Source organism: Salmo salar, chromosome 02 (genome assembly GCF_965601325.2).
Source record: "Salmo salar chromosome 02, fSalSal1, whole genome shotgun sequence".
NCBI classification, from domain to species: Eukaryota; Metazoa; Chordata; class Actinopteri; order Salmoniformes; family Salmonidae; genus Salmo; species Salmo salar.
In genome coordinates, this window is record NC_138292.1 from 85,129,233 (window position 1) to 85,145,451 (window position 16,219).

The 16,219-nt window shown below is 41.4% G+C and overlaps 1 protein-coding gene across 1 annotated transcript; it reads left to right on the forward strand.

The window, feature by feature from the left end:
• The first annotated feature begins 1,463 nt into the window (after window positions 1-1,463).
• On the forward strand, window positions 1,464-13,239 carry LOC145862731 (uncharacterized). Its single transcript, XM_082967810.1, has 2 exons — window positions 1,464-2,062; window positions 11,302-13,239. Exons 1-2 carry the CDS (start codon window positions 1,708-1,710, stop codon window positions 12,633-12,635), a joined length of 1,689 nt encoding a protein of 562 aa, XP_082823936.1. The 5' UTR covers window positions 1,464-1,707; the 3' UTR covers window positions 12,636-13,239.
• The last annotated feature ends 2,980 nt before the right edge of the window (window positions 13,240-16,219 follow it).

Below are 16,219 nucleotides of genomic sequence, written 5' to 3' on the forward strand. Positions count from 1 at the left end.
CTTTCTCATAATAAAGTGCAACTGGATGGGCCTCCTGAGTGGCGCAGCGGTCTAAGGCACTGATCAGTGCTAGAGGCATCACGGGTTCGATCCCGGGCTGTGTCGCAGCCGCCGATACCGGGAGACCCATGAGGTGGTGCACAATTGGCCCAGCATCGTCAGGGTTAGGGGAAGATTTGGCCCGGCTGGGATGTCCTTGTCCCATCACGCTCTAGCGACTCCTTGTGGCGGCCGGGCGTATGCACGCTGGCTTCATTTGCCAGCTGTACTGCGTTTCCTCCGACACATTGGTGTGGTTGGCTTCCAAGTTAAATGATTAGTGTGTCAAGAAGCAGTGCGGCTTGGCGGGTCGTGTTTTGGAGGACGCATGGCTTTCGACCTTCGCTTCTCTCTCTGCACAGGAGTTGCAGCGATGGGACAAGACTGTAACTACCATTTTGAAATAAAAAATAAAAAAGGATAATTAAAAAAAACTGGAACTGAATTATTTTTTGTTATAACATGATCTTTCTCGTAATAACAACATTTACATTTACATTTACATTTAAGTCATTTAGCAGACGCTCTTATCCAGAGCGACTACAAATTGGTGGATTCACCTTATGATATCCAGTGGAACAACCACTTTACAATAGTGCATCTAAATCTTTTAGATTACTTTATCCTATCCTAGGTATTCCTTAAAGAGGTGGGGTTTCAGGTGTCTACGGAAGGTGGTGATTGACTCCGCTGTCCTGGTGTCGTGAAGGAGCTTGTTCCACCATTGGGGTGCCAGAGCAGCGAACAGTTTTGACTGGGCTGAGCGGGAACTGTGCTTCCTCAGAGGTAGGGAGGCGAGCAGGCCAGAGGTGGATGAATGCAGTGCCCTTGTTTGGGTGTAGGGCCTGATCAGAGCCTGAAAGTACGGAGGTGCCGTTCCCCTCACAGCTCCGTAGGCAAGCACCATGGTCTTGTAGCGGATGCGAGCTTCAACTGGAAGCCAGTGGAGTGTGCGGAGGAGCGGGGTGACGTGAGAGAACTTGGGAAGGTTGAACACCAGACGGGCTGCGGCGTTCTGGATGAGTTGTAGGGGTTTAATGGCACAGGCAGGGAGCCTGTGATCTTTCTCGTAATAATGACATATTTCTTGTTATAACATGATCTTTCTCGTAATAACGACATATTTCTTGTTGTAACATGATCTTTCTCATAATAACGAGATCATGGATTATTTCATTATAACAAGTAATTGAACTATTTCCTAATAATGTGATCTTATCTCGTCATTATATATTTTTTTATTGTAGTGGCGGCATACGCCAACGTACTTCTCTTTGTATGTCGCAATATAATAATACTATTTAATAAAAATAAACATTTGTAATTCTCTGAACTGCTTTATCCACTCCAGTCAGCAGATGGCGGTGTGTGTATTTCAGGTGAAGCTACCAGCATGACGTCTAATCTAGTGGACGGGACGATTCTTCAACAACAACAACAGTTGGTCATCCACCTCCGTAGCTTGTTAGCTAACAGCCGAAACACTAAAATTATTTAGCCACTGTCGGTGTATATTAGCCAATGTGTTTGAAACACAAGTCTGTCGAATAGCTGGTTGCCGCATTTAATTTCATTTTACGTTGCTAGTAGTTAGCTAGCTGACTGGTTAAATCAGAAGTAGCACTCGGCTAATCATTAATGCTAACCAGCTAACTAACATCCCCGACCATGAGTTCCCTAAACTACTCCCTCCCTGCTAAAGAAGAGGAGGTCTGCTGGACAGAGAAAGAATCTCTCGCGAAAGAAGAGAAGGAAGAAGAAGCTGTCACAGTTAAACAAGAAGTAGAGGATGAGGCTGTTACAGTGAAAGAAGAAGAGAAAGACGTTACAGTGAAAGAAGAAGAATCGTTCAGGTTGAAGGAGGAGAAAGAGCAGGATGCAGTGTTTGGAGTGAAAGAGGAGGAGGGGGAGTTGACGGTCACAGTGGAAGAAGTGTTTGGAGTGAAGGAAGAAGGGGAGATTACTGTCACATTGGATGAGGAAGAGGGAGAATTAGAGAAGACTAGAAATCTGATTAACACCAGTGAGTACCATCTTAAAAACAGGGCCACAAATTCTGCAGTTGTTGAACTAATGTCTGGTTTTTAAAAGAGCATTCGACACTTGACTATGTTGTTCTGTATTGTAGGAACTGTTTAAAGGTACAAAGAATGGTGGTCAACCAACCAAACGTTAATGGATTAAAAGGCTTCCCATTATATTACCTATTCATACACAATTCATTAAATCCATATCAACAATCCTTCCCCATTCCTGTAAAAAAATGTGTCTAGACAGGACAACCCCATAGATCTAGTCAAGTATATGGTTTCCAATAGAGGGCATTTGTATAAACCTTGCTACAGTGACTAATGAAAGTCTGCATTTTGCTGCCCTAAAATTAAAACAAAAAAAGAGATTACATTTGATATTTGTCCCTACTTACCTACACAATCGGCTCCACATTTTCAAAGTGAAAGAAACATTATATATATAACATTTAATTACAAATTCACCCCAGAGTGAATACTTACAGCTGTGGAATCATTATGAAGACAATTCTACCAACTTTCATAACTCTTAGGTTAATAAACTGTTACAGTGCATTCAGGAAGTACTCTTAGGTCAATATACTGTTACAGTGCATTCGGGAAGTACTCTTAGGTCAATATACTGTTACAGTGCATTCGGGAAGTACTCTTAGGTCAATATACTGTTACAGTGCATTCGGGAAGTACTCTTAGGTCAATATACTGTTACAGTGCATTTGGGAAGTACTCTTAGGTCAATATACTGTTACAGTGCATTAGGTCAATATACTGTTACAGTGCATTTGGGAAGTACTTTTAGGTCAATATACTGTTACAGTGCATTCGGGAAGTACTCTTAGGTCAATATACTGTTACAGTGCATTCGGGAAGTACTCTTAGGTCAATATACTGTTACAGTGCATTCGGGAAGTATTCAGACCCCTTGACTATTTCTACATTTTGTTACATTACAGCCATATTCTAAAATGAATTAAATAAATAAAAATTCTCATCAATCTACACGCAATACCCCATAATGACTAAACGAAAACAGGTTTTTAGAAATGTTTGCAAATGTATTAAAAATAAAAAACACATACCTTATTTATATAAGTATTCAGACCCTTTGCTGTGAGACTCAATTGAGCTCAGGTGCATCCTGTTTCCATTGATCATCCTTGAGATGTTTCTACAACTTGATTGGAGTCCACCTGTGGTAAATTCAATTGATTGGACATGATTTGGAAAGGCACACACCTGTCTATATAAGGTCCCATAGTTGACAGTGCATGTGAGAGTAAAAAACCAAGCCATGAGGTCGAAGGAATTATCCGTAGAGCTCAGAGACAGGATTGTGTCGAGGCACAGATCTGGAAAAGGGTACCAAAAAATGTCTGCACCCCAAGAACACAGTGGTCTCCATCATTCTTAAATGGAAGAAGTTTGGAACCACCAAGACTCTTCCTAGAGCTGGCTTCCCGGCCAAACTGTGAATCAGGGGAGACAGAAATCCAGAGTTCCTCTTTGGAGATGGGAGAACCTTCCAGAAGGACAACCATCTCTGCAGTACTCCACCAATAAGGCCTTTATGGTAGAGTGGCCAGACGGAAGCCACTCTTTAGTTAAAGTGGCACATGACAGCCCGCTTGGAGTTTGCCAAAAGGCACTGAATGATTCTCAGACCATGAGAATCAAGATTCTCTGGTCTGATGAAACCAAGATTGAACTCTTTGGCCTGAATGCCAAGTGTCACGTCTGGAGGAAACCTGGCACCATCCCTACGGTGAAGCGTCATGCAGTGACGCTCCCCATCCAACGTGACAGAGCTTGAGAGGATCTGCAGAGAAGAATGGGAGAAACACCCCAAATACATGTGTGCCAAGCTTGTAGGGTCATTTCCAAGAAGACCAGAGGCTGTAATCGCTGCCAAAGGTGCTTCAACAAAGTACTGTAAAGGGTCTGAATTCTCATGTAAATGTGATATTTCAGTTTCTTTGTGCAAAAATGTCTAAAAACCTGTTTTTGCTTTGTCATTATTGGGTATTGTGATGTCATTATGGGTATTGTGATGTCATTATGGGATATTGTGATGTCATTATGGGATATTGTGATGTCATTACGGGGTATTGTGTGTAGATTGATGAGGGGAAAAAAACAACAATTTAATCAATTTTAGAATAAAGCTGTAACGTAACAAAAAAGTGAAGGGGTCTGAATACTTTCCGAATGCATTGTGTGTCCGCACTATATCCTCTGCTGGAAAGATGAAATAAAACTAATTTAGGGGAGACCGGGGGCAATTATAAAACTTTGAATTTCTCCAAACAGAAACAAGACAGACTGATGAAACTCATCCAGTACATGTCCATTTAGATTCACTCCCTGCTTGAAAGTTTTAAAATGTTTGTTTTTTAGGGGTGAAAGTCGTTTTTCCCCCCGCCGGCTTTATTTTCCTTATACAGTCCTGAACATTAATGTCCAAGAATTCAAACTAGCATGATTGACATGTTCCGCTATTGTTGTCTCTTGCTAGGCACACGAGGTGTTGTCATGACAGCTGGGTTGGTTAACACCTTGTTACAATTGCCCCCAACGCAGTGTTAACATTGCCCTAAGCCAAGCAGCCAAATTATGAAAACAACTAGTGATTTAACTTTAGGATAGTATAAATTATACATGAATGATCATATACTCACTTTAACCAGCCTTGGGGTCCTGTAGCAGCCAAACAAGTTCTAAAGAGATATGGGCACCATGATGGCCATCAGACAGATGTTTTGAGAGGAAATGAATGGCAATGCAAAAACAGGGCTGTTACCGTAAATATTGGTTACGTACATAAAAATACTTATATTTCTAGCAAAATCATTACATACGTCTATGATAATTCATAAACATGAATGGTTTTGAAGTTAAGTAGATTTATTTAGTACAATTTTTCGGTGTTACATCGACTGTTACAATTGGCCCTGGCACGGGGGGCAAATGTAAAGTCCAGACTTCTCAGATTAAAATCAATATTGTGATCTGACCATTTTATGCACAGACCTATAAATGGTATGAATGATTATGAGACAGATGTGCGTTTGTTATTTCAAACAATGAATTTGCCTAGTTCAAGTGTTTCTGAGAAATTGAGTAAAACACCCCAAAAAAGTACAATTGCCCGTGATCTCCCCTACTCATTAAAATAATGTTTTTAATGAAAACATGTAGTTCCTCTTTTTAAAATGTTTTCTAAATGCAATAAGGCACTCAAACCTGTGGATTATGGTGAATAACACACTAACAACAGCCCTTGTGTTATTCATGATAATTCACAAATTCACCTGCCTTATTGTGTAAATTAAATGACCTGAGGCATAGATAGATGACACAACGCCACAGATGATGTCATAGATAGATGACACAACACAACGCCACAGATGATTTATATATATATATATATATATATATATTTAACCTGAGGCATTTAATCCAGATCAAAATTATTCTTCCTTGTCTTGGTTCTGTCCTCTTCATGACCTAAACATCTAAGGACTTAAAGACACCATTGAGATTTTAAAAACAAATGATGTAGAGCTTCAAATCACGTTTAAAAAATCTATATTTATTTTGCCCTCTAGTGGGATGTTGAGTATAGACTCATTGAGGGGTTGATGATTAGTTGACAAGTAGAATCAGGTGTCCCGGGCCACAACAAAATGTGTGCTGTTGGGGGTACTGGAGGACTGGAGTTGGGAACCACTGTCATAGAGGATGATGTCATCCTCCTGAGAAGGATGAGCTGTCCAATCAGCAGTCTACTTGCATGAATATTTTTTTGTGACCATTATACGCCCACACCATTCCAACACAGAAAAGCTGCTTTTTAACTTAATTACAATTTTGTTGGAAGGAAAACTATTTAACTCCTATTGTACTTATACAGTGAGCACCATAATTCATTGGACACTGACCATTTATTTGTTATTTTGCTCCTGTACTCTAGCACTTTGAGTTTGAAAGGATACAATGACAATGAGGGTGAAGTGCAGACTGTCAGCTTTAATTTGAGGGTATTTTCATACATATCGGATGAACCGTTTATAAATTATAGAAGCTTTTGTACATAGCCTCCCCCCCCATTTTCGTGCATCAAAAAACATTGGACAGTTTAACATAATTTAGAATGAAGTAATCATTGTTAATATTTGGTCGCATATCCTTTGCATGCAATGACTGCTTGAAATCTGCGATGCATCGACATCACCAGACGCTGGGTATCTTCCCTGGTGATGCTCTGCCAGGCCTGTACTGCAGCCATCTTCAGTTCCTGCTTGTTTCGGGGACTTATTGCCTTCAGTCTCCTCTTCAGCATGTAAAATGCATTTTCAATTGGATTCAGATCCGGTGATTGACTCGGCCAGTCAAGGATTTTCCACTTTTGGCCATCAAAAACCCCTTCGTTGCTCTAGCAGTATGTTTAGGGTCATTGTCTTGTTGCATGATGAAGTTCCATCCAATGAGTTCGGAGGCATTTGGTTTTATCTGAGCAGATAAAATACACTGCTCAAAAAAATAAAGGCAACACTTAAACAACACAATGTAACTCCAAGTCAATCACACTTCTGTGAAATCATACTGTCCACTTAGGAAGCAACACTGATTGACAATAAATTTCACATGCTGTTGTGCAAATGGAATAGACAACAGGTGGAAATTATAGGCAATTAGCAAGACACACCCAATAAAGGAGTGGTTCTGCAGGTGGGGACCACAGACAACTTCTCAGTTCCTATGCTTCCTGGCTGATGTTTTGGTCACTTTTGAATGCTGGCGGTGCTTTCACTCTAGTGGTAGCATGAGACGGAGTCTACAACCCACACAAGTGGCTCAGGTAGTGCAGCTCATCCAGGATGGCACATCAATGCGGTGTAGTGTCATTGTATCCTTTCAAACTCAAAGTGCTAGAGTATAGAACCAAAATAACAAAAAAATGGTCACTGTCCAATGAATTATGGTGCTCACTGTATATCGGTCAGTGTAGTGTCCAGAGCATGGAGGCGCTACCAGGAGACAGGCCAGTACATCAGGAGACGTGGAGGAGGCCGTAGGAGGGCAATAACCCAGCAGCAGGACCGCTACCTCCGCCTTTGTGCAAGGAGGAGCAGGAGAAGCACTGCCAGAGCCCTGCAAAATGACCTCCAGCAGGCCACAAATGTGCATGTGTCTGCTCAAACGGTCAGAAACAGACTCCATGAGGGTGGTATGAGGGCCCGACGTCCACAGGTGGGGGTTGTGCTTACAGCCCAACACCGTGCAGGACGTTTGGCATTTGCCATAGAACACCAAGATTGGCAAACTCGCCACTGGCGCCCTGTGCTCTTCACAGATGAAAGCAGGTTCACACTGAGCACATGACAGACGTGACAGAGTCTGGAGACGCCGTGGAGAACGTTCTGCTGCCTGCAACATCCTCCAGCATGACCGGTTTGGCGGTGGGTCAGTCATGGTGTGGAGTGGCATTTCTTTGGGGGGCCGCACAGCCCTCCATGTGCTCGCCAGAGGTAGCCTGACTGCCATTAGGTACCGAGATGAGATCCTCAGACCCCTTGTGAGACCATATGCTGGTGCGGTTGGCCCTGAGTTCCTCCTAATGCAAGACAATGCTAGACCTCATGTGGCTGGAGTGTGTCAGCAGTTCCTGCAAGAGGAAGGCATTGATGCTATGGACTGGCCCGCCCGTTCCCCAGACCTGAATCCCATTGAGCACATCTGGGACATCATGTCTCGCTCCATCCACCAACGCCACGTTGCACCACAGACTGTCCAGGAGTTGGCGGATGCTTTAGTCCAGGTCTGGGAGGAGATCCCTCAGGAGACCATCCGCCACCTCATCAGGAGCATGCCCAGGCGTTGTTGGGAGGTCATACAGGCACGTGGAGGCCACACACACTACTGAACCTCATTTTGACTTGTTTTAAGGACATTTCATCAAAGTTGGATCAGCCTGTAGTGTGGTTTTCCACTTTAATTTTGAGTGTGACTCCAAATCCAGACCTCCATGGGTTGATAAATTGTATTTCCATTGATTATTTTTGTGTGATTTTGTTGTCAGCACATTCAACTATGTAAAGAAAAAAGTATTTAATGAGATTATTTCTTTCATTCAGATCTAGGATGTGTTGTTTAAGTGTTCCCTTTATTTTTTTTGAGCAGTATATTTCTCTAGACTTCAGAATTCCTTGTTCTACTTCCGTCTGCAATCACATCATCGATGAAGACAAGTGAGCCTTTTCCACTGGCAGCCATACAGGCCCAAGCCATAACACCCCCTCCACCATGTTTCACGGATGACGTGGTATGCTTTGGATCATGGGCATGTCTTTTTTTTCTCCACGCTTTCCTCTTTCCATCACTCTTGTACATGTTATCTTTGTTTCATCTGTCCACAATACTTTTTTTTTCAGAACTCTTGGGGCTCTTTTAGGTGCTTTTTAGCAAACTGTAATCTCGCCTTTCTGTTCTTCAGGTTTATCAGTGGTTTGCATCTTGTAGTGTACCTTCTGTAGTCCTGCTGGTGTAGTCTTCTACGTATGGTAGACTTTGACACATCTACACCTGCATCCAGGAGAGTGTTTTTGATCTGTTGGGCTGTTGTCAGGGGGGTTTTCTTCACCATAGAGAGTATTCTCCGGTCATCCACTACAGTGGTCTTCCTCAGTCTACCGGGTCTTTTGACATAATTGAGTTCACCGGTTGTTTTTTTTCTTGTTAATGATGAACCAAACTGTTGACTTGGGCGTGCCCAGTGTTTTTGCAATGTTCCTGATTGATTGATTGATTTTCTTTTCTGAGCCTTATGACGGCCAGCTTCATTTGCATCGACACTGCTGTCTTCCTCATGTTGTCACACCCCAACAACAACCTCCAAAGGCAATAGCAAAGTCTTGAATCAATACTGTTCATCAACAGCGCTCCTGCATTCACTAACGACACAAATGAACACACCTGTGAAGCCAATTCAACGAATACTTGTAGTGCCTTAAAATAGGGGGGACCATGTACAAAAGGTGCTGTCATTTCTAAACGGTTCATCCGATATGTATGAAAATACCCTCAAATTAAAGCTGACAGTCTGCACTTCACCCTCGTTGTCATTGTATCCTTTCAAACTCAAAGTGCTAGAGTATAGAACCAAAATAACAAAAAAATGGTCACTGTCCAATGAATTATGGTGCTCACTGTATATCGGTCATATTTCGTAGAAATCTGGAAACAGTGGACAGTTACTTTAAATAAGATAAGCTAACATTGCTAATAATAAAGTTACCTATCTTATCAAGCTAGCTAAAATCGTATTAGTTGAAGAATTGGTCCGACTTAAAAAGCACTTGAACCAGTTTCCCACTTCCAAGGAGTACATGAATGCCCCGTAGTTCCACCATGTCATAGAAACAAACACAGGTGCTGATTGTAAAAAGATTTGATTAATGCAACAGAATAATTCAAATGTGGAACGACACTAGTAGATGTTCATTATATACATCTACATGATGTATTGTTACACCATGTAGGAGCAGTATAGACCTAGTCTGTTCATTATATACATCTACATGATGTATTGTTACACCATGTAGGAGCAGTATAGACCTAGTCTGTTCATTATATACATCTACATGATGTATTGTTACACCATGTAGGAGCAGTATAGACCTAGTCTGTTCATTATATACATCTACATGATGTATTGTTGTTACACCATGTAGGAGCAGTATAGACCTAGTCTGTTCATTATATACATCTACATGATGTATTGTTACACCATGTAGGAGCAGTATAGACCTAGTCTGTTCATTATATACATCTATATGATGTATTGTTACACCATGTAGCAGCAGTATAGACCTAGTCTGTTCATTATATACATCTACATTATGTATTGTTACACCATGTAGGAGCAGTATAGACCTAGTCTGTTCATTATATACATCTATATGATGTATTGTTACACCATGTAGCAGCAGTATAGACCTAGTCTGTTCATTATATACATCTATATGATGTATTGTTACACCATGTAGGAGCAGTATAGACCTAGTCTGTTCATTATATACATCTACATGATGTATTGTTACACCATGTAGGAGCAGTATAGACCTAGTCTGTTCATTATATACATCTACATGATGTATTGTTACACCATGTAGGAGCAGTATAGACCTAGTCTGTTCATTATATACATCTACATGATGTATTGTTACACCATGTAGGAGCAGTATAGACCTAGTCTGTTCATTATATACATCTACATGATGTATTGTTACACCATGTAGGAGCAGTATAGACCTAGTCTGTTCATTATATACATCTACATGATGTATTGTTACACCATGTAGGAGCAGTATAGACCTAGTCTGTTCATTATATACATCTACATGATGTATTGTTACACCATGTAGGAGCAGTATAGACCTAGTCTGTTCATTATATACATCTACATGATGTATTGTTACACCATGTAGGAGCAGTATAGACCTAGTCTGTTCATTATATACATCTACATGATGTATTGTTACACCATGTAGGAGCAGTATAGACCTAGTCTGTTCGTTATATACATCTACATGATGTATTGTTACACCATGTAGTAGCAGTATAGACCTAGTCTGTTCATTATATACATCTACATGATGTATTGTTACACCATGTAGCAGCAGTATAGACCAAGTCTGTTCATTATATACATCTACATGATGTATTGTTACACCATGTAGGAGCAGTATAGACCTAGTCTGTTCATTATATACATCTACATGATGTATTGTTACACCATGTAGGAGCAGTATAGACCTAGTCTGTTCATTATATACATCTACATGATGTATTGTTACACCGTGTAGGAGCAGTATAGACCTTGTCTGTTCATTATATACATCTACATGATGTATTGTTACACCATGTAGGAGCAGTATGGACCTAGTCTGTTCATTATATACATCTACATGATGTATTGTTACACCATGTAGGAGCAGTATAGACCTAGTCTGTTCATTATATACATCTACATGATGTATTGTTACACCGTGTAGGAGCAGTATAGACCTCGTCCGTTTTATTTTTTCTGTAGTGAGGCAGCTTGATGTACCAGTACACCCCCTAGACAGGACACTAGTCCAGGGCCTTATTCCCAATCTATCTCCTAAATGCTGAGTGCCAAACAGATACATTAGTGTTAAACTAAATAGTCTCCTATTTTTGTCTTTGGCAGGAGAGAGACCAGACTCTCACTCTGACAGCAGCAAGACTCCTTCAGGCGAACCAGAGCCAGAGCTGTCCAAACCAGCGAGACAACACCACTGCTCTCAGTGTGGAAAGAAATATACCAGGTTATGGAACCTGAAAAGGCATGAGAGAACACACACAGGAGAAAATCCTTTCCAATGCTGCCAGTGTGGAATGTGTTTTACCCAGTTAGGGTACCTTAAAGACCATAAGAGAACACACACTGGAGAGAAGCCTTACCACTGCTCTCAGTGTGGGAAGAGTTGCTCCCAGTTAGGGAATTTGAGAACGCATGAGAGAATACACATAGGAGAGAAGCTTAACCAATGCACTAAATGTAGAAAGAGATTTTCCTCTTCCGAATACTTGAGAATACACTCAGGCGAGACACCTTATAACTGTTCTCAGTGTGCAAAGAGTTTTACCCGATTAGGGTCCCTGAAACGACATGAGAGAACACACACAGGGAAAAAGTATTTCCTCTGCTCCCTGTGTGGAAAGTGTTTTACTGAGTTAGGCAACCTGAAAAAACATGAGAGGATACACTCAGGAGAAAAGTCTAGTTTTTCCTCATTGGATTATCTGAAAAAACATAAAATAATTCACTCTGGAGTACCACCTTACCAGTGCTCAGACTGTGGGAAGAGATTTAGCCGATTAAACCACCTGAGACGGCATGAGAGAACACACTCAGGAGAGAAGCCCTACCAATGCTCCCAGTGTGGAAAGCGTTTTACCCAAGCTGCACACTTAAAATATCATAAAAGAACACACACAGGAGAAAAACCTTACCTTTGCTCCCAGTGTGGAAAGAATTTCACCATGTCATGTAACCTGAAAAAACATGAGAGAATACACTCAGGAGACAAGCCCTATCAATGCGCCCAGTGTGGAAAAATGTTTACCCAGCTAGGGGACATGAAAAAACATAAGAGAATACACACAGGAGAAAAACCCTACCACTGCTCCCACTGTGGGAAAAGATTTACCTCATCAGGGGACTTGAAAAAGCATAAGAGGACACACACAGGAGAAAAACCTTATCATTGCTCCCAGTGTGGAAAGAGTTTCTCAGAGTCAAGTAACATGAAACAACACGAGAGAAAACACTCAGGAGAGAAGCCCTACCACTGTTCCCACTGTGAAAAGAGTTTTACCTCATCAGGGACCCTGAAATATCATGAGCTAACACACTCTGTAATGAAGCGTTTCCAGGGTTCCCATTGTGAAAGGAGTTTTAAGAAGTTAGGGAAACTGAAGCAGCATGAGAAAATACACACTAGGGAGAAGCCTTTTGGAACTGTTCCCACTGTGGAATGATATGTGCCTGGTTAAGGCAACTGAAATTACATGAAAGAAGCCACACTGGAGAGAAACCTTACCAATGCTTTCAGTGTGGAAAGATATTTACCCAGTTAGGGAAAGACCATGAGGTAACACACAAGGGAGATTTCTTACCACTGCTCATAATGTGGAAACAAATTCTTCATATCACATGGACTCAAAGTGCATCAGGGAGTACACATACGGCTCCCACACTCTGCTCACAACATTGACATAGATACAATGGCACTGCCTGTACACTGACAGACTCCATAATGAGACTGATACAATGTTGCGATCTCTATGCGACAACGAGACAGAGAATGAGGAAGTGGATAGAATCTCCTTATGATTATCAGTAAAATGAACAAACTTCAAAAATATTGATGACTAAAGACCACCAAGCTTTAGAGTAGTTAGAAGGGAGACATTTTGGTTCTTAGAAGGTCTCTCTGCTTCTGAGAGGAGCTGGCTACAGTACCGGGAGACATCTTGGGTCTTAGAAGGTCTCTCTGCTTCTGAGAGGAGCTGGCTACAGTACCGGGAGACATTTTGGGTCTTAGAAGGTCTCTCTGCTTCTGAGAGGAGCTGGCTACAGTACCGGGAGCAGCAGGCCCGCTTCTGGGGGCTGGCTCGTCCGGGAGACAGGGTCGGGTCTCTGCTTCTGAGAGGAGCTGGCTACAGTACCGGGAGACATTTTGGGTCTTAGAAGGTCTCTCTGCTTCTTAGAGGAGCTGGCTACAGTACCGGGAGACATTTTGGGTCTTAGAAGGTCTCTCTGCTTCTGAGAGGAGCTGGCTACAGTACCGGGAGACATTTTTTATATTTTTGGCAGAGACATAAAAATGCTTATCATGAGTTTGTGTGACTCTAGGTAAGTAGAAAAATAACAAATCTCAATCTCGCAGTATCCCTTTTTAAGCCATGTCAGTGTCTGGAATAATATTCACCATTCTTTCTGCCATGAGTCATTTATAACCAGTGGTGTACAGTACTTAAGTAAAAATACTTGAAGTACTACTTAAGTTGTATTTGGGAGGGGGGGGGGGGGGAATCTGTACTTTTACTTCACTACATTCCTAAAGAAAATAATGTACTTTTTACTCCATACATGTTCCCTGACACCCGAAAGTACTCGTAACATTTTGAATGCTTAGCAGGACAGGAAAATATTGTAATTCACACACTTATCAAGAGAGCATCCCTGGTCATCCCTACCACCTCTGATCTGGTGGACTCTCTAAACACATGCTTCGTTTGTAAATGCTGTCTGAGAGTATTAATTTAAGAAACAATCAAATCGTGCCGTCCAGTTTTCTTAATATAAGGAATTTGAAATTATTTATACTTTAACTTTTGATACTTAAGAATATTTTAGCAATTACATTTACTGTTGACACTTAAGTATATACCAAATACTTTTACTCAAGTAGAATTTTACTGGGTGACTTTTGCTTGAGTGTCACGTTCTGACCTGTAAAGGTGTTATTTGTTAGTGTTTAGTTTGGTCAGGACATGGCAGGGGGTATTTGTTTTATGTGGTTCAGGGTGGTTGTGTGTATGTGTCCATGTAGAGAGGGGTATTTGATTTATTAGTCCAGGGTTTTGGTTATTGTTCTATGTTAGTTTATTTCTATGTTCTGTCTAGTCATTTGTATTTCTATGTTTAGTTAATTGGTGTTGGGGCCTTCAGTTGGAGGCAGCTGTCTATCGTTGCCTCTGATTGAAGGTCCTATAATTAGGGGTGTGTTTGGATTGTGGGTAGTTGTATTCTGTTTTGTGGTCTTCACCTGACAGAACTGTTTGTGCCATTTTCGTAATTGTATACGTGTTTCATTTTGTTTCACCTTCTTCAATATTAAAAAAAGAAGATGAGTATACACTTCCCTGTTGCGTCTTGGTCTCTAACCTACGACAACCGTTACATTGAGTCATTTTCTATTAAAGTATCTTTACTTTTACTCTAGTATAACAATTGGGTACTTTTTCCACCACTGTTTCATAATTCATATTATTTTTATAAACAATATCATGACACCCGCACACTGTTAAATACTAATTTGCCATCGATAAACAAACAAAAACCTACTCACCAGTTATTGCGGTCAATTTTTCAGGATCCAATCTGTCTTTTATTCTATCCCTATTTTCTTCTCCATGTTTAGCTTTGAAACCTATAATTGTTCAAAATGAAATACGTTCAATGTGTCAAATAATTCTCCAAAGTCATAATGACACAGCCAGATATTTAAATGTGTTGTGTCTGAAGATGACTCGGGCTTAGCTGTACAACGCTACAAATAATACATACATATACATACTGTACCACAGCCATCGACAAACAGAACGGACATTCCCATCTGAAACAGGACTGTACCACAGCCATCGACAAACAGAATGGACATTTCCATCTGAAACAGGACTGTACCACAGCCATCGACAAACAGAACGGACATTCCCATCTGAAACAGTATACTCTACCTCAGCCATCGACAAACAGAACGGACATTCCCATCTGTAACAGTACTCTACCTCAGCCATCGACAAACAGAACGGACATTCCCATCTGTAACAGTATACTGTACCACAGCCATCGACAAATAGAATGGACATTCCCATCTGTAACAGTATACTGTGCCACAGCCATCGACAAACAGAACGGACATTCCCATCTGAAACAGTATACTCTACCACAGCCATCGACAAACAGAACAGACATCCCCATCTGTAACAGTATACTGTACCACAGCCATCGACAAACAGAACGGACATTCCCATCTGAAACAGTATACTGTACCACAGCCATCGACAAACAGAACGGACATTCCCATCTGAAACAGTATACTGTACCACAGCCATCGACAAACAGAACGGACATTCCCATCTGAAACAGTACTGTACCACAGCCATCGACAACAGAACGGACATTCCCATCTGTAACAGTACTCTACCTCAGCCATCACAAATAGAATGGACATTCCCATCTGTAACAGTACTCTACCTCAGCCATCGACAAACAGAACGGACATTCCCATCTGAAACAGTACTGTACCACAGCCATCGACAAACAGAACGGACATTCCCATCTGAAACAGTACTGTACCACAGCCATCGACAAACAGAACGGACATTCCCATCTGAAACAGTACTGTACCACAGCCATCGACAAACAGAACGGACATTCCCATCTGAAACAGTACTGTACCACAGCCATCGACAAACAGAACAGACATCCCCATCTGAAACAGTATACTGTACCACAGCCATCGACAAACAGAACGGACATTCCCATCTGAAACAGTACTGTACCACAGCCATCGACAAACAGAACAGACATCCCCATCTGAAACAGTACTGTACCACAGCCATCGACAAACAGAACAGACATTCCCATCTGAAACAGTACTCTACCACAGCCATCGACAAACAGAACGGACATTCCCATCTGAAACAGTATACTCTACCACAGCCATCGACAAACAGAACGGACATTCCCATCTGAAAGTGTTGTTTTGGGTGAACAGCAACTAGCCTCTTTTCACAGGCGATGTACATTGCCTTCAGAAAGTATTCACACCACT

Coding starts and splice junctions, on each gene's coding strand:
- LOC145862731 (XM_082967810.1), top strand. CDS start 1,708: ATGAGTTCCCTAAACTACTCCCTCCCTGCTAAAGAAGAGGAGGTCTGC. Junction 2,063..11,301: donor TAGAAATCTGATTAACACCA/GTGAGTACCATC, acceptor TGTCTTTGGCAG/GAGAGAGACCAGACTCTCAC.